The following is a 25413-nucleotide window of genomic DNA, read 5'->3' as shown; positions in this document are numbered from 1 at the left end:
TAACGTTGTGCACTTCCAATCCAGCCATACCATATTTTATGCTTCCCAAGCCATTATGTTTCCTTGCCACGTATCATGAGTTTCATTTTTATGTGGAAAGGAAACTGTACAGTAAGGAGGAAAGGAAATGCATGTGTGCTCATGACAGAGTGTTACAAGTAGTGCGTTGCTGCAAAAATCTGAAAGCACATCATTATGGCCATTATAGATGTTTTGCTACTGGCTGTACATAAAACAGTTAACAAGAGATACATAGGTATATTACTATAATGAGTGTGGAATACTTGCTGATGCCAGTGTATATTTGGTAATGGACATTGAGCTGTTTGTCTTGTTGATTTGAGCTGCTTTGCCTTACATCAGACGCTGTGACCTATATACTGTTCCCACCTTCCTTTATCACTCACTTTGGTCTCCCTTAGCTCATTACCAGTCTGCCCAACTTTGACCTATTTTTGTGCCTCATTACATTGTTTTATTTATTTATTTATTTTTCTTTTCTTTTTCTCGTTTTGTCATTTCCCTCCTGTTTTTGTGTCTTACTGTATCTCCTGCTCATTGCTGTTCCTTGTTCTACTATTTTACCTCTTCTTTCTGTTTGTCTCCATATCTTTCTTATTAATACTGTCTGGATTTCTGATGGAATAATCAACTCACCTAACCTCTCTTCTGTCTCTCCTCTTCATAGATGTCAAGTCCATTAGCATGTTGCACCCCACAAGCCTCCCGACTGTGTGATAGCAAGTTTTGTGGCTCCTGCAACTTCATCTGAACCTTAGCTGCACCTACACATTACTATATTAATGTATGTGCCATTTTAACATTCTGAAAAAATTGAGTTTCCTATGGTTGCCCGCTGCATATCACCGAAATGCACTAGTATCTCCCACCCCTCCCCACACTGCTGTAGCAGTCCAGTAGCTTCCGGTCTTTTAACTTTTTCTTTTCATTGGTAGTATTGTATGCTTCTAGCTGTTGCAGATAGTTTTGGACCTCTGCTCCTAATTTGCCTTCAGCTCCCAGATGTTCTCTTAAGCCGTTTCTCTTACATCTCTGCCATGTCTATGTTTCGGATTACATAGCTACTTCCTTGACATTTTTAACTCTTTCTGTTTTTACCTACATTTATCTCTATCTAGATGCATAGTTGCCATGCTGGTTCAATCTTACAGCATTTTCTTTTGTTTAAACAATTTAGCATCTAATTTACTATCCCCTCACTTTCCATTTGTTTACGTTACAGGCTACACATCCTATTTGTAGTTTTGAATGACTTAATATCCCAGTCAATCAGTCCGGTAGGAGAATCTCACTTGATAACACGAGAAGAAGATTTGATAGCTTACTGATTGTTTTACATCCCATAACTCCACCAACTACTTAAAATTAGCCTACTTCAAATTAGCCTATCACATCCAAGAGACCTTTCACTTTCTCTTCTCATTGGCAATTCAAACTACTTCCCCAAATGGCTCCCCCCAGCTTACATGTACTATTCCTATCTCATGCTTCACTGATTCTGCTTTTACTACTGCATCATTCTTCACTCAACTCAACCTTATTTATTACTAAGCCATCATCCAGAACCATCTTCCTATCATCCCCAACTGAAAGCTACTCAGAAATATCACCTAGTCTCTGTCAAGTAACTCCACTACTCTTCTCCAAAGTGCTACTTCTCACAACAAAAAATCCTATTCCTATTATAAATTCAACTCTCTCCCTCTTTCTCCACACTAGCATCTCAAGGTGACTACAATATTCATTTCTCCATCCTACACTGTTTTCAATACTACCCCTCTTTGGTGACATCAACTCTAATCCAGGTCCCACGCCCATCACTCTTCCAATACCATCCAACTCCAGTAACTCTTGTAAATCAGTATGTATTGTAACCTTAAACCTACAAAGTATTTGTAACAAAACTGTTGCCCTTCATGCCTGGGTATCTCTTAAAAAACCTGATATCATTGCTGCTACTGAGCCCTGGCTAAAGCCAAATATAAAGGATTCAGAATTTCTCCCTCGTGGCTACAATGCAATAAGAAGTGACAGACCTCACAAGAAAGGAGGTGGCATAGCACTCCTTTTCCCTGGTATCTACAATATATCCCATATAAAGAAAACATCCCACAATTCTCCAATGCTGAAATTCTGGACTCCTTCACAAAAATGAATAAATCAAAAAATTATGTATCATAGTTCTTTACATTCCCCCTGGTAATAATATACCAATCCTGGAAGAAATCCTATCCTGGGTCTTTATCACTATTAAATATGAAATCGTAATTTTGGGTGATGGGAATATCAGCTAGTTAAACTTTTGTTCTAAAACTCCATCCTCTAATACTAATCTATTTCACTTCACTCAGCTTATCAGCTCTGCAACTAGATTTAATAACAGCACTAAGGAAGGCTACATCCTAGGCTGGATACTAGTTTCTGACCCTGCAAAAATCCCCTTTTCCGGTACTCTCTCTAATGCCATAAGTGATCACCTACCAGCTTTTTTTCATCGAACAGCACCCTCATGCCATAAACAGCATCATTATAAATATATTAGGAATCTTACAAATTTTAACCCGCAGACAATTCATCAACATTCTGAAAAGTATGAATTGGACTAACTTAAAATATCTACCTCTAGATGACACTCTACAACTCTTTAACACTACCTTTTTAAAAACATTAGATAGTCTTGCACCCTAAAGTAAAAAGGGTGAAAACCAACCATGCTCCATGGTTAACAAACCTACTAAAGAACTAATGCTAACTAGAGATAAAACATGGAAACAGTGGGAAAAACATAAAAACCTTTCAGACCTATTGAGATTCAACCAAGTAAAAAGACTAGTATCCAAAAATAAAAAGACTATCATTTAAACTTCAAACCATAGCCCCCAAAAAATCTGAACGTCTGTAGGATCACTTCTAAACCCTGGCACAAAGAGCAACCCAGCTCTAACGTAGCAGACAAGCTACCCACTGAATATCTGATCCTTGCTGCAGAAGCCATTGCCTACCATATTAGTATACTCACCAACAGGTTCATCTGAGAGTCATATGTGTCAAAACTTTGGAAAACAGCTTTTATTCTACCCCTTTTCAAAATGGAGGCAACTCGACTGATATCTCAAACTACTCAGGCAAAATTGTATCCACCCTACTTCTTGACTTATCAAAAGCCTTTGATAGAGTCTCTCACTCTGTTCTTCTATCTCAGCTGAAAAATACTGGTCTATCACCTCCCTCCTTTAGCTGGTTCTCCACTTATTTAGTTGCCAGAGAACAGGCAGTTAAATGGCAAAACTTTCTATCAGCTTATCCTCATACTCCTACCAGAGTTCCCCAAGGCTCTATATTTGGACCACTCCTTTTCAGTATCTTTACTAATAATCTTCACTCCTCCTTCGATCAGGGGTCTCTCATACAATATGTTAATAACTCTACTATTATATTCTCTGCTGACACTATTTCAGATCTACAACAACTCAACTCAGTCGGCATTTACTTCCATAGAAACCTGGTTATTCAGTAACCATCTGTTCCTAAATCCTAACAAAACCAAACTAATCTTATTTACCCCTAAGAAAAGTACTTCCATAAACAAATCCAAATTCAATATTCTGTCACAGAGCAATGGAAAAATTGAAGTTGTTAGCCACACTAAACTGCTGGGAGTAACAATGGATAAAAGCCTAAAATTTCAACCTGCACATACAGCGCAACATTAATAAAACATGCCAAAAAATAGGTATTCTATGCAGGCATAGACATTTCCTCTCTCCCTCCACTAAACAGGTACTTGCTGCCAGTTATCTGCTTCCTTTTCTTACCTATGGTCACCCTTTGCTTACTAACCTGCTATCCTCCCTAAAAACAAAACTTGAAATGTGTTATAATAAAATTGTCAAGTTCACAAGAAATGCCAGACTTTCCACCCATCACTGCATACCCCAATACTCACTAAACTGGCTTGAGCTTCCAAACTACCTCACCTCATTCCACACCTTTTGGCTCCAAAACATGGACTGAAGCTACAAAAGCGGTGGTGTCTCCATATTCATAAAGGATATGCACACTTCCAGACTAGTAGCCCAGCATAATGCATCTGAGATATTTCAGGTACAACTAACATTGGGTAAAACTGTGATTCAGGTCATAGCCTGCTGTAGGTCCCCAGCCATGTCCCTTGACTCTCACTCCACATTCCTAAGCACCCTGGAATCTATCAAGGTCCAACTCAACACTCTCATAGTAGGAGACTTCAACTACCCCTCCATCAACTGAGAAAACTACTCAAGCACCAATGCAGTGGCCCAACGCTTCCTGGAATTCATCAATTATAATGCCCTGGACCAGCTCATTGTTACCCCCACTAGAGGAAGCAACATCCTTAACCTGGTTATTACTAACATGAGCAACCGTTGCTCTACAGCAATAGTCAATTCCTCCCTGGTTAGATCTGACCACAAACTAATCACTACGGAAATCCACATCTCACTCACACCCCCTCTCAAAGGTATCCACCATGAAAAACATCTCCAAAACTGACTTTGGACTACTAAAAACAGAGGTGGCTCAATTCACAGCACCCATGTCAATGGAAAATAGATGCATGACTGCCAAATCATATGCCAATGTACTGTACGAACACGTACATAAATGCATGGAACTAGCCATACCCAACAGAAGACTCTCTCCTACTAAAAAAGGAAGCCAGTCTGGTGGTCCCCTGCCATTAATAAACTCTACAACAGAAGGAAGAAATTGTTGCAGAAAAAGGTGAAGTCCTAAGACTGGGAAAATTCACTGATTAGCCTCAACAAAAATCTGAGATCCCTCATCAAAACCTCTAAAGCCAGCTATGAAGGCAGGATTGCGGCAGGCACTAAAAACAACCACAAAGCCTTCTTTAGTTATATCAAGAATCTTCATGACAATACCCAGATTTTCTCTGAGTTACTGCACAATGGTAACTCCTATACTGAGCCAACAGATATTGCCGACAGATGCAATGTCAACTTGACCCCCCCCCCCCAGGACAGGAGGAACGCCAGGCACCCTGCATTACTGCGGCACAGGTTAAAGCTGCATTGTCTAAGGCCAAGAATACAGCTTCCAATGGACTTGACAATATCCTTGTCTGTATTCTACATGAATTACAGAATGAACTGGCACCACATCTGTGTGGTCTGTTCACTCACAGCCTCAGGCTTTGTCCCTACCGAATGGTGCACTGCTACAGTTATCCCTCTCCATAAAGGAGGAGCGACTACAGACCCTAGAAATTATCACCCCATTAGCCTGATGAGTCTGATATTTAGGTTTATGGAGTGCATCATCATGGACCTAATTAACCAGGATATAGGGAATCTCCAAACTCTAGATCCCACGCAGTTTGGTTTTGTGAAAGATAGTTCATACTTGCTCAACCTAGTTGACTTCTCTGACTCATTCGCCAGAGTGGTAGATAAAGGTAAGGCAGTTCATACAGCCTACCTCGATCTGGCCAAGGCCTTTGATAACATTCCTCAGTCAGGAATTATTGATAAACTTACCAAACTAGGCATCAACCCTTATATCATTAGGTGGGTAGCAGATTGGCTCACAGATGATAGAACACACAGTTTGAAAGTAGAGGACTCCAAGTCAGACTGCCAACCAGTCACGAGTGGAGTCCCACAGGGATTAGTCCTGGGTCCTCTCCTATTTGGCAACTACTTCTCAGAAGTCCAGGCCAACACGGAGGGACTCTGGCTGATCAAATTCGCAGACGACTGCAAGCTGGCAGCCATTATTACCTCCCCAAGTGATGCAAACATCCTACAGAAAGGCCTCACTGAGACCAATGACTTGTGCTGAAACCATGGCCTTAAGCTTAATGCCAAAAAAATGTGTCATCATCCCCTTTGAGAAAACTCAGTTCCCACTAATTACCACATTGATGGGAACCCACTGAACACTGAAGGTGTTATAAGAGATCTTGTGACAAAGGCTGACAGCAACCTCTCCTTCGACCACCACATTGTCACTGTGGTCAGAAAGTCCTTCTATGTGGCACATCTCATTACCAAGGGTTTTGCATTCAGGAAGAAGGAGGTCATCATTGCTCTCTAGTTCATTAGAACAACAATGAATTGTCACTGTTTTTACTATTTTTGCAAGCATTATTGTTGGAGTTATTTGCTTAAGAAATACATGTATAGCACTTTAATTTCATCTTTGGACACAAGATGGTGCTATTGTCCAGCGTTTTATGTGAGAATTGATTGTTTTAAAAGGTTTTAAAAGGTTTTAGTGTGTACTAAATAAGTATATTTATATTTACATTTGTATTTATATTTACATATTTATGAAATGAAAGATGTTAGAGAATGTTTTTTGTAGATATGTATGTATGTGTTTAAAACTATTTTAAAAGGTTTTATAGGGAGGGATATTTATTAAGTATATGTGATTATATTAAGAAAATGCACCAATTGGGTAACAGCACTAATTAAGTATAGGGTATTTAAGGGAAGAATTGTAATAGGTATGCATTTCCATTATATCTGAGGAAGTGATTAAGAGACAAAAACGCATTTGTGGCGATAACAGCATTTATGGTTTTATTTTTACAAGGAGGTGTGTTCTAATAAACGTTGTTCCTGTGAACACAGTGGAGTCGTGCCTTGGTGGGATTGCTCTAGGTTTCTTTGTCTTCCCTCATTAGACCAGTCATCGAGTATAATGCCCCATTTGGCATGTACCTCACTAGACACCTGCAACAGCTGTAGAGGCCACAAATGTACCTCATGAAGAGGATCCTAGGCATTAAACACATGTCCCACATGGACAGACTCAAAAAACTTCAGCTATTCTCTGTCTCATATCGTCTACTAAGAAGCAATCTCTGCTTGACTTACAAAGCCATGTCTGACCAGCTCTGTTAGAAATGCTACATGTAAAGAAATCCCAATCCCTCCGCACCACATGCTCCAGAGACTTCAACCTCATTACCACAATCAACAGAACATGTTAGGGCGACAGGTTCATAACCCAGAGACTGCCCATGCTCTGGAATAGACTTCCCATACATGTCAAGCAGAGCACCTCACTAGCCCTCTTCAAGAAAAATCTTGATGAGTGGGTGGGATATAGAAAGTTCACCCTGGGGATCACTCCAGTGGCTCTATTTGATAGAGGCACTGTGAACTAATGACAGGCAGCACAATGCCAGGGCACTTCTATGTGCTAGGCTTGTAAAGGTCCCAGGGCCATTAGCCTAGTACACACCTATGAACCTATCTGCCGTTAACTACTGCCCATGAAATAATTTTTAAACCCTGAAATTGTCCTGTCTTAAGTTCTTTATTTACCCACTATATTCCCAAGAGGTTCCTTAGGTCTGAAAAACAACACCTTTGCATACACACAAGCCAAACCTACCTGATGGGCAACTACTGTAGTCTTGTGTGGTAGCCAGAGCTTAGAATACCCTTCCATTAGCAATTCAAACCACTCGGAGTCATACTTCTTTCAAAACATCTTGATGCGAATACCTGTCTGCTAACTGGATCTATACTAGTCAAGCCTCCTTCCTTCATAAGTTGACAGTCATTTCCTTCTTCTTGCACTCGTATTCCACATTACTCTAGCAAGTAAGTGTCCATAACTACCATAACTACACTACCACAATATACCCTTCTTCTCTCTTCATTTAACGTTTCTGTATCTCTGAGTTTGCATTTATTCTGCTCACACAAAATGCTTATGTCAGTCTGCCTTGCAATTACTGTCATGAAAATGTCCATAGTTCAGTTTTCTGTAAAATGTTATATCTTGTGTAATAATGCTTGAGCTAGCAGCTAATGTCTGCCTTTGCATATATGTTTCATGTAAATTCTATATAGTTAATTTTGTAAAATGTTATTTATGTAAAGTTTCTTATTGCTAATTCTGTGTTTTCTTTTTAGGAGCTTTTCTCTCTGGGCCTCCACTGAAAGTGGGCAGTGAATGGCCCAGTGAACTATCCCAGTAAACAAATGGCAGTAAATAAATAATAAATAAATGTGTTAATGAGATAACCGTGTACTGGTGAAGGTTTTTTTGCCTGATTTCTTAAGTAACAAGGAGAAAAATGCTAAATATTTTAAGTAATTTTTAAAGGTAAAATAAATGTCTCAGGTGACACTCATTCACATACTGACATTTTGTTGTTCTATCATCTGTAGAAATATCTGTCGAAAAATGCACAGAACTCATTCTTTACAAATGCAACAACAACTGAAAAGTTACAGGAATCAAAGAAAGCACAGACTGTGCACTATATTACATTTTCAATGTGACAAATAAATCTATCAATATTAAAAATATATTTAAATGGTGCAGTTAGTTAGCTAAATAGTTGCCCTCCTCTATAACCTGATTTATTCCATCATCTAGGCCACTGTAATCTGAACTCCATACTGTATTCTGTGTTGCTCACCTTTGCAGTTAAGGAAGGGAAAGAGTTCATAACCATTTCAATGAATAAATATGTCTCTGTATCACCCTTACGTTTCCTTCCAGAAGTCTGCTGGTATTGCTATCCTTTTACACCATTATTCATTACCCGTTCTAAATCAGTCTTCATTTTCTTTTGTGATAAGTGTTCTACCCTGGTTAATGAATTCAAATACATAAATACATATTTTACATTTGTACTGCATCCTTTGGAATGCTATGCTATTTCTGAAACACTTTCCCTTGATCTCCAACTCTCACTTCTCTCAGCATTTTTGTGGCTCTGCTCTGTGCTATTTTTTTCGTTTTGTAGTTTTCAAAACTGAACAATCTGTCTGTTTAATCAGTCTCCCTAACTATGTAACTCAGCATTCTGCTGTCTATGGATATCACCTCTGCACATTGATAAGCCTTATTGATTTTAGGGCTATTACCCAGGTCTTTTTTATTACACACAGTACTTCATCAGTGATCTATTTTGCAGATCTTCAATTCTTCAGCAAAGCATAGCAAGGTTTAATAAGCTCCTTGTGGTCATTAGTCTAATCATCACCTATGAAACTGTTTTGCTTGTGTGTGTGTAAAATAGTACAATATGGATTAGTAAACACACAATGCTAAAAAACAAGACAATAAAACCAGTTTCATTATCACAGATCATTCTGAGTGTATTAATCTGATAGGTGAACACAGAGGAAAGCAGCTTGAATGTTTACTTTCCCTTTAATTTTCATTTCAGAATTTGAACTTTCATTGCTGGCATGGATTTTTGTGCCTACTGCTGCCATAATAATATCGCTTATTTATTTCTATGGGTACAAACAGCTAAAAAGGTAAGTTGTGTTGAGACATAAAATTGACTGGTTATAAGTGAGTCTACTTTCTTTTTTAAAAACTGTCCCAGTAAGTTCAGTGTCACTACTCTGGATTCATATTGTTATTGTTTGTGTCACTTTGATTTTATTTTTTTTCCATATCACTACTGTGCCATGTTTCATTTTAGTTTCTTGAACTCCCATGGTGAAGGTGTTTTTTTTTTTCAGCATTTGTTAACTGGTATTAGAGTGCGCAACCTAGCTCTATAGGTTTCCCAAAGGCTTTGTATAACTCACCTTTTTCTATTTATTCCCCCATCTGTTTTCTTATGCTACTATAGGTTCATAGGTTCATACTAGGCTGTCTGCCCTAGGGCATTTATAAGCCTAGCCAGAATGTGTTTGGCTTTCGCCACCCATTTTAAATTTATTTTGCTATGCCCTTTTTCGAGGTTAGTATACTGTGCCTCTGTCTAACAGTGACACAGAAGTGATACCCGGGGTAAACCTACGATCTCCCATCCACTCATCAAGATTCCTCTTGCTCTGCCTAACCTGGACTGGGATTTTATTCCAGAGTGAAGGGAGCCTCTGGGTTATGAATCTGTCCCTCCAGCATGTCCTATTTATTTCAGTGCTAAAGTTCAAGTCCCTCGAGTGTGTAGCTCGATGGGATTTGGATTTTCTGAGGTGCAGCATGTCCATTAATTCCGGGTTGGACATGGCTTTGTACATCAGGCACAGATCGCCTCTGAACAGGCGGTATGCCACTGAGTAGAGCTGGAGTTTCTTTAACCGGGCAGCATATGGCATCTGTTTGAGCCCTTTGATCCTCTTGGTGAGGTACTTTTGGGGTCTTTCCAGTTGCTGCAGGTGTCTGGTAAGGTACATCCCAAAAGGGGCATTGTACTCAATTATGGGCCTGATGAGGGATGAGTAAAGAGGCACGATGACCTCCCCTGATCTAGATGTGAATCCCTTCATGATTAGGTGGGCTATATAAAATGTTTTTCTAACCACTTTGGCCACGTGGCTGTCAAATGAGAGATTGCTATCAACTTGGGTCCCCAGGTCCCTAATTACTTCTTCTGTACTTAATGGATTACCACCTATGTGGTAATTTGTGGGCACTTTGTTTTTGCCAAAGGGGATGACTATACACTTTTTGGCATTTAGCTTGAGGCCATGGCTCTGGCACCAGTTGTCTGTTTCTATGAGGCCCTTTTGGAGGATGCTTGTGTCGGCTGGAGAGTCGATTATGGCGCCCAGTTTGCAGTCATCTGTGAACTTGGTCAGCCACAGTCCTTCGTGTTGGCCTGTACCTCCGAGAAATATATACCGAACAAGAGAGGTCCCAGGACTGAGCCTTGTGGGACACCACTTGTAACTGGTTTGGAGTCTGACATGGCTCCAGCAATTCTAACCATGTGGGTTCTGTCCTTGAGCCAGTTTGCAATCCATCTAGTGACATAGGGGTTTATATTTAAGCTGGTGAGCTTATCTATAATGCCCGAGTGGGGTATTGTATCGAAGGCTTTTGTGAGGTCCAGGTAGGCTGTGTGGACCACCTTCCCCTCGTCAATGGCCTTGGTGACTGTTTCAAAGAAATCAACCAGGTTTAAGAGGCAGGATCTGCCCTTAACAAAGCCGAACTGGGTAGGATCCAGTGTCTGTAGGTCCCCAATATTTTTATTTATGAGGTCCATGATGATCCTTTCCATAGCTTTGCAGACCAAGCTAGTCAGGCTTATGGGGTGATAGTTTCCAGGATCCGTTGAGGCACCACCTTTATGGAGAGGGACCACTGTTGCTGTATGCTACTCTTTGGGCACATATCCTGTAGTAAGGCTGAGATTGAACAGTAGTTTTATGTTTGGGTTTAGCTCTTCTTGGAGTTCATGTAGGACGCAGCCCGGGACACCGTCTGGTCCCATTGATGCTGTGTTTTTTGCTTTGGAGAGGGCAGCTCTTACCTGAGCATCTGAAATGTCAGTTTCTTATGGTTGATTATTCCACTACTGTTTTCACCTCAACACACACACACACACACACACACACACACACACACACACACACACACACACACACACACACACACACACACACACATGTGTGTGTGTATGTGTATAGCCATTGCATGCAATCCCAAATGTGCACAAAACAGAAAATGCAACTAGTACACAGAATCCAGCATTATAAACAAGTTAAACCTTCATTAATGGTACTTGAGTTACAAACATGAAGAGCATGATTTCACCATAAATTGTCCTGTTCATTGCTAATTAGCAGTTACCAAGAGCACTTTTAAATATTGTGCTAAATATCACAGACTTGCCGTCATCAAAATATAGAAGTGAATACTATTAAATGGCAACATAACAAACAGATATTAAAATAAGCATTGCAAACAAACATGATAGATATAGCAAAGAGAAAGTCTGGTGTAAAGGCATACAGTATACTCATATATGTATTTCAGACATGTAGGGCAGTATTCATAGTCCAGGGATTTGCATATTCATAGTGGTGATCCACAAAGAGTGACATTACGATGTTATGCAAATCCAGGTTTGTTAGGATGACTATAGAAATGCAGATGACTTTTTTCTGAACACGCCCCCTATCAGAAATGCATAAAATTATTTATGCATATCTGACAGGCGGACAGTTGCTATGCTATTAAGGGGGGTTTACACATATGTGCATGAGTTTTGATTCATAGACATGAATCTATAGTGATCTCGTGCATAGAAAGTGTGTAAATCACCCTGAAGTTACACCAGAAAGTAACCATTTTTCATTCGAGTACGGAGATGTGATGGTGCTTTAGCATACCTGGACATTTTTACTGGAAGATTCACTTGGGTAAATGTTTTAGTTTGACGCTTGTGCATACCTGAAGATATTAATGAAAGGGTCAGTTGGGTGAATGCTTCAGTTCAGTGCTTGTGCATATCTGGACATATTACTGAGGAGTCAGTTGGGTGAATGCTTCATTTCAGTGCTTGTGCGTACCAGGAAATGTTACCGAAGGGGTTGTTGGTAATGATAGAACTATCACCCAAGTAGTTCATTTGTGTGTCAGGGAAATGCTTGTTCATACATGGTCAGACTGCTGAAGTGATTGCTGGGAAAAATCATTTATTTTGTCATTTTAGTGTTTTTGCATACATAATACAAACTAGTGAAGGGGCTACTGCAAATAATTCAATTGTGTATAAGGGAAGTGCTTGTCCCTACTTGGGTAAGCAAGATCGCTGATTGCAACTCCAATATCAAATGTACAAAACACAGGGATGTTGGACTATAAATTGCAAAACTGCCTCATTTGCATATTGCACATTGCAACACTTCTCATTTGCATCTCATTATTTTTTTAGGCCTTGTGCATTAGCATAAAATGCCTCTATAAATCGTAGCTTTACTACACTCAATTTTAAGCATCAGGAATACCTCTATCGCATTTGTGCAAATGACTATGAATACCGCCTGTAGACTTAGCAATACCAATAAATGAAAACAATTGGTACATGTAATTAAGAAAACAATCAGAGAAAAAAGAATCATATTGAATGCTGATATGAATAAGTGAAATTCAAATATGGCAATTTCAGCTCACATAAAACAGACAGAGAATCTCCTGCATTACAAAACCCTACTCAAACAACATTTACAGCAACTGGATCTGTTTGTGCTCCTCGACAAGTTAATAAATCCATTATACCCACACAGGCCAACACTGCCCACTATGCAACTTACACATCTCCTATGCTGTGACTGCTCTACCTATCTGCCATAACTCTTCTATACATTTCCTATAATATCTCTCTTTTCAACTCTTTCTCCTTTTAGTGAAAACATCACTTTTTTATTAAAAATGCATGCTCTTTCTTTTCCTTTCCCAGAACTGTAACCATTAAGTCTTCAACGTGAAATACTATTAACTATGTAGTCTAAGCCACCCTCATCTATTATAACTGAACAAACATAATATATAACATATTTGTGTGATATGCTCAAACACTTCCTTACATACTGTATGTTCTATACATTACTCTTCACTTGTTTTTAATATAATGCAGTTAGTTTGTGTATATATTCTAGTTAAAATACTCATGTGCATTATTTCTTATTGTGTACTAATTTTCTCTTTTGTACTAATCATGTTTTTGAAAACTGTAAATTGTTGTTGGAGCTTTTCTCCCTGGGCTTCCATTGAAAAGGGACTTTGCCCAGTCAGACTTTTTGGGCCAACAAAAACAGCCAAAGTAAATAAACAAATATGCTTGCATTCAACCAGCACTGAACTCCTAGCACAATACTTGGAAATTATTTTAAAGCCATTATATACACATGTACCCTTCAGTGTTCACGATACTAATGCATTTATTCATTTCATGAGTTGTATAAAATATTGAATTTCTTTGTATGCTCGGTGTAAATTCATTATATATTAGAGTTCCTTGGGTGGAGGTGCTTGAAGTTAATTCTTGTTTTTAGAGCTAGCAGATCTCTGTACCTTTGAATTAAATAAATTTATTTTAAAACTACTAGAGGTGGTTCTGAATATAATGTATTTTACTTTCAAAGAGAATGCTACCATCAACTGTCTGGCATAGTCTTGGATGCTGCATTTGCACCCACATATGCTGATTTATTTGTGGTATATTTTGAGAAACAAATTCTTTTTGACGGTGTACAAAATTTCTTTCTTTGTTGTGTGTACATGGAGAAACTGTTTGGATGACTACTGTCTGATATGAAATGGATCTTCATCACATCTGAATAGCAATAATTATAGTATTGGCGTTACAGTTTCTTGTTATCTTTTCACTACCCACATTTTGGCCATGACTGTCATTACATTTTTAGATGATATCATACAGGAATCCATTTACTGTTAAGATATTTACTAAAAATGCCTTGTTAACGGGCATCAGCTGTCATCCTAAACATATTATTAAGACTCTCCCATATTCAACATTTATTAGGACTAAGAAAGTATACAGTGGTACTAATGATTTCAAAAAAGAGAGGTTGGATCTTAAGTCCTGATCTGTACAGGAAAGATATCATCTGACTTTAGTCAAGAAAGCCATTGAATGTACAACCAGATGCTCTAGGCAGGAACTACTTGTTTATAACATTGTTAACTAGGGAGGTAAGGAGACAAACAAACAAAATTAGATCAGTTATGGTATTTGGCTCCAATACGTTTAATGTTTAACAGATAGTCAATAAATGTTGGTACTTACTTCATAATTATACACTTCTTGGCAGCTGGGTTCCTAAAGCATATAATTTTGCATATAAGAGGGATAAAAATAAAATTTGTTTCAGAGCTGTTCTCACTTTAAGAAACCATTTTCAAATAATCAGAATCTTACTATTGCTACTAATAAGTCAAGGTACACTGTACCACATGGTTAATGCTACTAATAATTCAAGGCACACTGTATCACACGGTTAATGCTACTGATAAGTTAAGGTGCATTGTACCACACAGTTAATGCAACTGATAAATTAAAGTACACCGTACCACGTGGTTAATGCTACTGATAATTCAAGGCGCACTGTACCACATGGTTAATGCTACTGATAAATCAAGGCACACTGTACCACATGGTTAATGCTACTGATAAGTTAAAGTACACTGTACCACATGGTTAATGCTACTAATAATTCAAGGCACACTGTATCACACGGTTAATGCTACTGATAAGTTAAGGTGCATTGTACCACACGGTTAATGCAACTGATAAGTTAAAGTACACTGTACCACATGGTTAATGCTACTGATAATTCAAGGCACATTGTACCACATGGTTAATGCTACTAATAAGCCAAGGCACACTGTACCACACAGTTAATGCTACTGATACATTAAGGTGCATTGTACCACATGGTTAATGCCACTGATAACTTAAAGTACACTGTACCACATGTTTAATGCTACTGATAATTCAAGGCGCACTGTACCACATGGTTAATGCTACTGATTAGCCAATGTGCACTGTACCACATGGCTAATGTTAGTGATAAGCCAAGGGGCACTGTACCAAGTGTTTAATGCTGCTGATAAGCTAAGGTGCACGGTAACACAGTTACTGCTACTGATAAGCCAAGGTGCATTGTACCATGAGGTAAATGCTACTGATAAGCCAAGGTGCATTGTACCATGAGGTAAATGCTACTGATAAGCCAAGGTGCATTGTACCATGAGGTAAATGCTGCTGATAAGCCAAGGAGTGCTGTACCACATGATAAATACTTTTTCTGCAAATATATATCCTATATTAAGTTTTTTACATCAGTTAAGAGTTCTGAGATTAAGGAATTTATTACTTGTGACTTTGAGGTGGAGGTTTACATGACTATTTTTGCATGTACTATGTTGTATGTTGGACAAATACCACAAAATTCAAGCAAAGCATAAAACTACATTTGAGTGATTTAATGTACAAACATGAGTACTGTGCTTTTTAAAAACATTCCTTTGTATATCCAGCAGCTTTTTTTTTGTTTGTTGGCTTAGACAAATTGATATTGTCAAATATTATTGAATCAGAGTGGGATAGGATGTTGAATGACAGGGAAAGCTGTGGATGGTCAATTTAGGGTCACTATATGCTCCAGATTTAAATAATAACTTTTCCATTTTACTGTGGCAAGCTAAATACTTACACCAATGCATTGGCATATTCGCCGTATGCACTTTATTAACATATACTATCATGCTTTCTGCTTTCTTTATATTAAACTATTTATAGGGGCCAGTGATGTCTTGGCTCATATTTTTTCCATTTATTGTATCTGGCTACTTTCTTGTGTTACTGAGTATAATTAATTATTTTGGGATTTCTCTGACATGGTATCAGAATTGAGGTAGGCTGGTGTCTTATTTTATTATTTTTTTATATTTCATTTCTTGTCTATTTCAGGTGACTGCTTCAACACAGTATTGGTGTTATGTAGGCATATTTAGCTGTCATATTTATATTGCAATTAGCTTGATGAACATATGTTTGTTTTTTTTCTGTCTGAATGTTATTTATTTTTTTAAACTTCATGTACCATTTTTTAATTGCTGGCATTATAAAATCAAAATGCTGAAATACACTGCAGTACATGATGTTATGCCAGACCTTTCTTTTTGTTAATCTATCATGTTAATTTCAAAATTAATTTTTAATGTCCGTTTGTTCTCTTACCATTCAAAAGGGTTTGTACCTGCATTGTAATGATTGCAATCACGATACTTACTTCATTATTTAAGCATGCTTCTGCCAACTGAATTAGCACTAAAGAAAGTGTTTATATATATATATATATATATATATATATATATATATATATATATAGTCACTCACTAGAAAAATCCAGCACTCAAAACAGAGTGAATTCAGCAAAACATCACTTTAATAGGAAAAATAATCCAAAATAATCCAAATAGAGAAAAACGGCTTCAGATAACAATCCGAGTTAAACAGCAGACCGGTTTCACATAGAGCGTCATCACTGCAATACAGAGATGCACCTCTCTCAGGTTTAAATATCCTTCAAATTAAAGCAACAGACCCTACTAATAAAACAGCTGTAAAACTGTACTCAAGTAGACATTAAATGAGCAAAAACGCATAAATACATATTAATATAGTTATAAATATATTATGGGAAAATCAATGAAGTTTCCACTTTAGTATACATTTTAATAAATAATTTAAATTGATACTTATTTAAACCAGGCTTATACATTATAGTCCATAATTTTTCCTTATGAACTAATAACTAATGTCTAAAAGAGTTTGACAGTCCTGTACCCCTTATACTATCTAATTCTACAAAAATAAAATGAGCTGAAGCATGTACCAGCATATGCTTATACAATGCACCTCTAGGAAGTTTACAATTTATATCACTTATGCACTGCAATTCTACTTTTAAATACCCTAGAAGTTTGACCCGCATAAAAAGCCCTGCACTGGCAGACAGCCATATAAATAACTCACTCTGTATTGCATGTAATAAGATGTCACGCTACTACCTACCATCATACTGCTATTGAGCTCCCTATTAACTGTGTTCCATTTTTTGTACCATGAGAGATGTTCCCCAATGTTTTTGCCCTTCTGATATCCAAACTGGCATCAATCTCCCAGGCACTGATCAAAAAATTCATCAGATTTTAATATTTGCCAATGTTGATCCAATATTTCCCTGATTTTTAAAAGTGTTGGTACCATAAGTACTGATAAACCTAACATATGATGACCCAGCTTCCAAAACCTTATCTCTAGGCCAAACATTCAACAAATCATCCCTTTTAGTGTTAGAAGTTATATTCCTAGCCTGTCTAACTAAGATGGTATCATAACCCCTTTTTATAAACATTATTATCCATTTTAATTGCTTCTGATCGAAACTCATCCTGATCAGTACAAATATGCCTTAGATGCAAAAATGTTGCTTTTGGAATATTCACAACTGTATGCTTTGGATGGGAACTACTAGCCTCTAACAGGAAACTTTTTGAGAATGGCTTCCTCTATAAATTCATTGCCACTGTGACATCAGTCAGTTTAGCAACATTTATGTCCACAAAATTGTTTAGGGTTAAAAAAAAATGACTTTTCAAGCACAACATCATCCTAAGGTCAAACTATTTGAAGAACAAATACTACGAGATTTGCATGTTAATCAAAGTGCTATATTTATAAACTATGGTAATAATTTAAATGAGGTAGAGAAACAGGCTTTGAGTAGATTGAGTAGTAATGAGCTTACAATTTATATTGCTTAGAGCTTGGAAATCTCACAAAAAAGCATATTAACAATAACAAGAAAGAATTCTACTATGAGGCCCATTCACCCACAACTCTAACTCTAACAAATTCTGGTGCACCATTAACAAGATCCTACACCCTGGAAGACCCACCATCCCAAACCCCCTATCCAAACAATACTCTTCAAGAAATCGCCACCCTACTAAATCCTTATTTCATTGAATCTATTCACAAACTGACTTGCACAGACCAAAGCAAATCACTTCCACACACCTCTCCCAACAGTACCAACACCCCCCTTTTCTCTAATCCCTGTGTCCACTAATTACATAACATCTCCTCTACTTAAACCAAAACCATGCTCCCCCTCTGCAGATAACCTCCCACCCCTGTATCTTAAACTTGCAGCTCAATCGATACCTACCCTGTCTCTATACTTGTAAATAGGTCATTCCAAGAATTTACTGTCTCTGACATTTGGAAATCTTTTTGCACCATTCCATTACACAAAGGCAGTAACTCCACCGATCCATCAAATTATAGACCCATAGCCATTCTTTCACCACTCTCTAAAATTCTCGAAAAATGCATTCACAAACAGCTTCTTAACTAATTAACAATAACCTTCTGACTGCTACTCAACGTGACTTTAGACCAGATCATAGCACATTAACTGCCCTTCTGTCTTTCATCCATACTGTTGCAGAGGCCAGAGATAAAAACCTACTGGTGTCATGTCTTTTCCTTGACCTCTCAAAAGCTTTTGATACCATCTCACATTCTAAACTACTAACTAAACTAGTTGACCTGAACCTCTCCTCCTTGGCTATTCTCTGGTTCTCTTACTACCTTTCCAACAGGTTGCAGTCAGTCAGATGGCTTTCTGCATACTCCCCTTTCTTACCTATCCAGACTGGTGTCCCACAAGGGCTCTATTATAGGACCTCTTCTTTTCAACATCTTCACCAAAAACCTCCACTCTGTCTGTACCACCTCATCCCTGATTCAATATGCAGACAACTCTACCTTTATCTCCTGCTTTGATGAAATCTCTCAACTCCACTATATCACTCAAAGCACATTTCACAACATCAAAAAATGGATAACTGACAACCAGCTCATCCTAAACCCCGCAAAAAACAAACTCCTACTTTTTCTCTCCTAAATCCCTCTCCCACAGTAAAACCACCTTTACCATCTCTTCACATGACAACAACCTTATTAAAGCTGATTCTCACACTAAACCTCTGGGTATTCTAATTGATGACCAATTAAAATTCGACCTCCATATACAACACTCTATTAAAAAGACAAATCAAAAAAATGGGTCTTCTCTATAGAAACAAAAAATTCCTAGCCTCTAACTCCAAACCCACTCTGGCGCAGGTTTTCCTCCTACCCTGTATTTTTTATGCCTCTCCTATACTCACATTTCTACAGACTACCTTAGTAACCAAGCTGGAACAAACTTATAACAACATACCTCGATTTGCCATCAGTCAACCATACAAATCCCATCAGTGCTTTGCTTTAAAACAGCTTCAATGGCTTGAGTCCCCCCCAACTTCTTCTTTACCAGCTACAGCTCACTCACACCTTAATAAACCAACCCTCAGCCTGTCCTTTCCTCTCCTCTCTCATATCACTCTACACCCCCCTCTCAAACTCTACTCAGCTCTGATCAACACCTTCTTAATATTTATAAAACCAACAAAAAACTTGGCAAACTCCTTTATAAAAGCACAGTGTCCCAAGCCTGGAACAATCTCCCATCAAATATTCACAACATCAACTGTACAGATTACTTCAGAATTAAACTTAAAAACTGCCTTCTTCTAGCTCCTGCCATTGCCAGGACTCTATTTAGACCCCCGACACCTTTCTTTACGTCACTTTACTCTAATTCTTAGAGCCTTCTTCTACTTATACTCATTAATAGCAACACTATCGTGTCTCTCTAGCTCTAGCTTTTTCTTAATAGCAAAGCTATCATGTTTTTATTAGTAATCTAGTTCTGTTTTCTGTAATATTATGACATACTAGTATGAACCAAAGTCTATTTTTTTCTAAAAAATCTCATCTAATGATCACTCAGCTTTTTATTTTGTATATACTTTTATTGTAACCCTCTCTTAATGTAAATCTGTGCAATGCTATAACTATGGAATTATTGCTTTGGAATGTATGATATAACTATGGTAATATTCTTGTGTATGCATGTTAATCTCTTGTTTTTTTTTATGGAACTTTTCTCCTCAGGTCTCCACTGAAAATGGGCCTTTGGCTCAGCTGGAGTAACTCGGTTAACAAATGACAAATAAAATAATAATAAACAAATAGTGAGGAGTTGGTTGAGACCAAAGTGGATAAAGGTGGGGCTGTGGTATTATGGGACTCTTCTGGCTATGAAACTGAAGTTAGGAGACAACTTAGTGATAGTAAATCTTATTTCAGGTTGCCATGAGGTCCTACTTTAGATTTAAAAAAATTACTAGATGGGTTCCTTTTGGAAGCAAATACTAAAGGTTTGATTTCAGAAATGTTAGCAATTCAGTTGATGGTGGATGACCCTAAGCAGCAAAGGTTTTATATGTTACCAAAAATACTTAAGACAGTGATAAACCCACCTGGAAGACTATAGCATTGGAACAGGGTTATTTAACTGAACCACTATCTATGTATTTATAGAATACATTGAAACCTTTACTAGGACTTATCAGAGGATGTTTAAGAGATTCTATGGACTTTCTTCAACTTATGGATGAGGTACAGATCCCAAATATTTTTTTCTCTGCACCCTTGATGTACAGTCTCTTTATACGTGTATAGCCCATGAAGGGGGTCTTGCAGCAGCTAGGTACTGGCTAGATAGATCAGGTCTATATTCAATGGAAAATATTGAATTTTTGTTGGGGCTTATTAGGTTCATCCTAGAATGTAATGTGTTTTATTTTGGGAAGGACTGTCATTTACAGATCAAAGGGACAGCCATGGGTATGAATTTTGCTGTATTTATGCTGACCTCTTCAGGGGGTATTTTGAACAGGGCCTTATTTATGATGATTTTAACCCATTTACGAGGGAATTGATCATGTGGAGGAGGTTTTTGGATGATTGCTGGTGTATTTGGGCAGGTAATATTGATCAATGGAGATGTTTTGTTAGTTATTTGAATTCTAATGGGTTTGTCCTTCAATTTATAGGAAGACTTGATTTGTTCACTATAGATTTCTTGGACAGAAATGTTACTGAACTGATTGATGGCATGGTGGCCATGAATTTATATAGGAAACCATTCACAAAAAATGTCCTGTTAGAGGCTAGTAGTTGCCATCCAAGGCATACGGTTGTAAATATTCCAAAAGCACAATTTTTGCATCTAAGGCATATTTGTAGTAATCAGGATGAGTTCCGGTCAGATGCAATTAAAATGGAAAATAGGTTTATAAAAACAGGTGATGATGCCACCTTAGTTAGATAGGCTAGGAATAGAGCTTCTAACATTAAAAGGGATGATTTGTTGAATGTGTTTGGATTAGAGATAAGGTTTTGGAAGCTGGGTCTTCAAATGTTAGGTTTATCATTACTTATGGTACCAACGCTTTTAAAATCAGGGAAATATTGGATCAACATTGGCAAATACTAAAATCAAATTAATTTTTTGATCTGTGTCTAGGAGATTGATGTCAATTTAGATATCAGAGGGGCAAAAACATTGGGGAACATCTCTCATGGTACAAAAAATGGAACACAGTTAATGGAGAAGTCAATAGCAATATGATGGTAGGTAGTAGCATGACATCTTATTACATGTAATACAGAGTGAGTTGGTTATATGGCTGTCTGTCAGTGTGGGGCTTTTTATATGGGTCAAACTTCTAGGGTGTTTAAAAGTAGGATTGCAGTGCACAAGTGATATAAATTGTAAACTTCCTAGAAGTGCATTGTATAAGCATATGCTGGTACATGCTTGTAGAATTCAATAGTATAAGGGGTACAGGACTGTCAAACTCTTTTAGACATCAGTTATTAAATCATAAGGAAAAATTATGGACTATAATGTATAAGCCTGGTTTAAATAAGTATCGATTTAAATTATTTATTAAAATGTATATTAAAGTGGTAAATTCATTGATTTACCCATAATATATTTATAACTGTATTAATATGTGTTAATGCGTTTTTGCTCATTTAATGTCTAATTGAGTGTAGTTTTACAGTTGTGTTATTAGTGGGGTCTGTTGCTTTCATTTGAAGGATATTTAAACCTGAGACAGGTGTGTCTCTTTATTGCAGTGATGACGCTCTATGTGAAACTGGTCTGCTGTTTAGCTCTTTTGGTTATCTGAAGCCATTTTTCACTATCTGGATTATTTTTACTATTAAAGGGAAGGTTTGTTCAATTTGCTGTGTTTTTGGTGCTGGATTTCTCTAGTAGGTGACATTTCTATCGTTCCATGTACTCATTTGGTTCGGGCACTAGGACTCTTGGCTGTTTTTTTGCAGGTCAAAACAGTGAATGGTCATGTCAGCGACTGCTTTTTTACCCCATAAATAAAAGTGAATGCTTATATGAGGAAAGTTCTTTACTATGGAATTTTTTTCTGGTAGCCTTTTGTATGGGATTGTGTTGCAGCGGGGTCAGGGAACTTGCCCTTACCCTGCTGTTGTGCATTCTCAGAGTTGATATATGTAATTAGCTTGCACTCCTGCAAAAAATTACTTTTAGTGTTGCTTGATTTCAATGATTTTAGATTTGATCTAAAGTTATCATCCTTTCTGTGTTATACGAGCAAGTAATTTTAGCTGCGTAGTTTTAGTTGGCTGCTAAGTACACACCAGTATTTCAGCTACATATAGGATATTTTGCAGATTTACAGACATCAGGCTTGTTGTTAAACATTATGTCCTAAAGTTTAGCAAAACAATCTGCAAATGCTATGCTGGGAAGGTCAGAAAAAAACTGAAAGAAGGCAAGTATACAGCTGGTGAGGTTTGGCTTTATTGAGTGGAAGGTACCCATAAAGATATAAAAACTAAAAAGTCATAGATATTCAGAAAAGATATATCTGAAAACACTGATACATCCTTAAGGGATCATTTGCATATATTCCATGTGCCTCTACTGTACCACGTTTAAGGTATTACAAAGTGAAGTCCAGAACTGGAGCATGATCAAGTGAGGCCCTAGGCAAGTTAATGGATCGGTCCCCCTCACAGCAGCCCCCCAGCAGCAGCCTACTACCCACGCTGTCATTCCAGTTTCACATAACTTGGCTATTTCACCGTAGTTACCATAGACACTAGAGTCCAAAACAAACACCTCAGCCGAGTAAAGCACCTTGGTATCAATAAAAATAGCAAAGCAGCAAACAAATCCAAAGGTGCACCAATAGCTAAAAATCCAGTAGATTCTCGTAGAGATAAATCCTTTAAATCCTTTATTTTACATGACATTCTGCAGGCAATCAATTAATTGAACAATAGTAAAAGTTTTTTAGGTGTGGTGCTCACTTGATAAATATATAAAAAAATTACTATAATAAAATGAATTATACATACATGTATATACATATATAAAAAAAAAAAAAATTTCTTTATTAAAAAAAAAAAATACATCAAAGCACTTTAAATGTTTAAATACCTTGGCTGCCAAATGGTTTTAAAGTAATCTTTTCCATTAAACCATACTTGTGTGCTGCACAATTAACCACATTTCTTATTTCAGTATTCTCTCATCTGCTGGTCTTTATGTTTCTAATCTGCTGGTTCTTTTAACTAATTCTAAGACCCTGATTTAAAAATGATGTTGGACCCATATTATTAAATATTTCATTATTGACTGCATATATTATTTTCTTTATCTTTATTATATTATGTTTCTTATTGTTAGCTTATATTCGTGTTGTAGTTTTTTTTGTTTATATTATATTATTTTTTACCAGAGTTGACATTGTGCTAAATATACTATGTTTTTAGATCTACAATCATGGTAAAACATCTAAATGTCCTCCAGTATCTACATTAAAACAATGACAATGTCCAATACTAGTATCTATATATGAATTTTTGGTCTGACAGGGAAAGGGTTTTGAACCTTGAATTTGTTTACTTTTTTGTATCTTCTCTTGTTCTTAACATAGAAGCCTTTCCTATTTTTATATGTTATGTTTGGTGCCTCATCATGTTTTTCAATTATTTTTTAATATTCTTTCATCCAATTTAAATCCTATTTATTATAATTATTCTCAATAATAGCAATTTTAATCTTCCCTGTTCTATTTGTAAATATATTCTTCTACTCAATACCATAGACACTAGTTAAATCTGTCAGTGCGCATACTATTTTCTTATTTACTTCTACACTAATTACAGATACTTGGATTTAATTTTAATTTTTTATTTCAAATTTTATAGCACAAACACCGATAGCCATTTGCTAAACAAAACAAAACAATACAGTCTCAGAATGAAAACCGAGTTAGCTTGAACATTAAACTTCTCTGCCCTTGAAATGGCATTGAAATCCACATTCAAAGAAAATGCATCTGTCCAGTGGCAGATTAAGTTTAGCTTTGGGCTGTTTTCAAACCATAGGCCCTTTGCACACATTTTTAGGACCATGCATACATACATGCATGCATGCATTCTTTAATTCGTCTTCCTGATTGTATTAAATTATATTCCTTGTATAATACAGCACCACTTGTTACAATATGTTTAAATGTGTAGTTTTGGACATTTTAACAGCAAACAATGAAATGAGACATATGAACCAATAATGACAACTCTACCCATTTCAGAACATTTCATCCATAAAAAGCCACTCAGACTTCTGTCATTATAATCCACCAATATCAGTCAATATGCACAATCTCTGAATAAGTAAAAGTTATCTGAATAATTCCACATTAAAGAGATCTGTTGCAAATGAAGAGGTTGTTTCTAGCAAACAACTTTACATTTCAGTGTTTCATCTACAAATTCACTGAATGCCCTTGAGGAATAAATTGCCTATGTTACATTAAAAAAGGTATTGCAGGTTATATTGCACTAGGGAATGGCTGACAAACTGTCAACCGGTTCATAGTTGCTAGGCATCTCATCCAAAGGAGGACACCCTTGGAAGTGCAGCACCCCCATCCCCCTTAAAGTACACCCCGGTATCAACAATCCTTCTATCTATTGTGGGAGCAGAACTCACAGCCCTCTCCACACCAAAGGCAAGTAGACTACCTGTTGTGCTTCTAATACTGCTTTCAAGTTTTATAGCACAAATACTGACAGCCATTTGCTAAAGAAAACAGTTGCACATTGAAAACAGACTC

The 25413-nt window shown here is 37.2% G+C and overlaps 1 protein-coding gene across 2 annotated transcripts in view; it reads left to right on the top strand.

Annotated features, from left to right (window-relative positions):
* The window catches only part of LOC122797960 (interleukin-3 receptor class 2 subunit beta-like), an 836628-nt gene that overhangs the window by 730650 nt on the left and 80565 nt on the right, over window positions 1–25413 (top strand). For both annotated transcript variants that reach the window (XM_044066494.1, XM_044066503.1), the window contains one exon: window positions 9227–9320. In XM_044066494.1, the coding sequence (XP_043922429.1) occupies window positions 9227–9320 (94 nt within the window). The remainder of the gene's footprint in view (window positions 1–9226; window positions 9321–25413) is intronic.

Source organism: Protopterus annectens, chromosome 1.part0 (genome assembly GCF_019279795.1).
Source record: "Protopterus annectens isolate FY-2018-M chromosome 1.part0, PAN1.0, whole genome shotgun sequence".
Taxonomy (NCBI): domain Eukaryota; kingdom Metazoa; phylum Chordata; order Ceratodontiformes; family Protopteridae; genus Protopterus; species Protopterus annectens.
The sequence above is the reverse complement of the archived record's forward strand: the minus strand, read 5'-3'. Positions and strand labels throughout refer to the sequence as shown.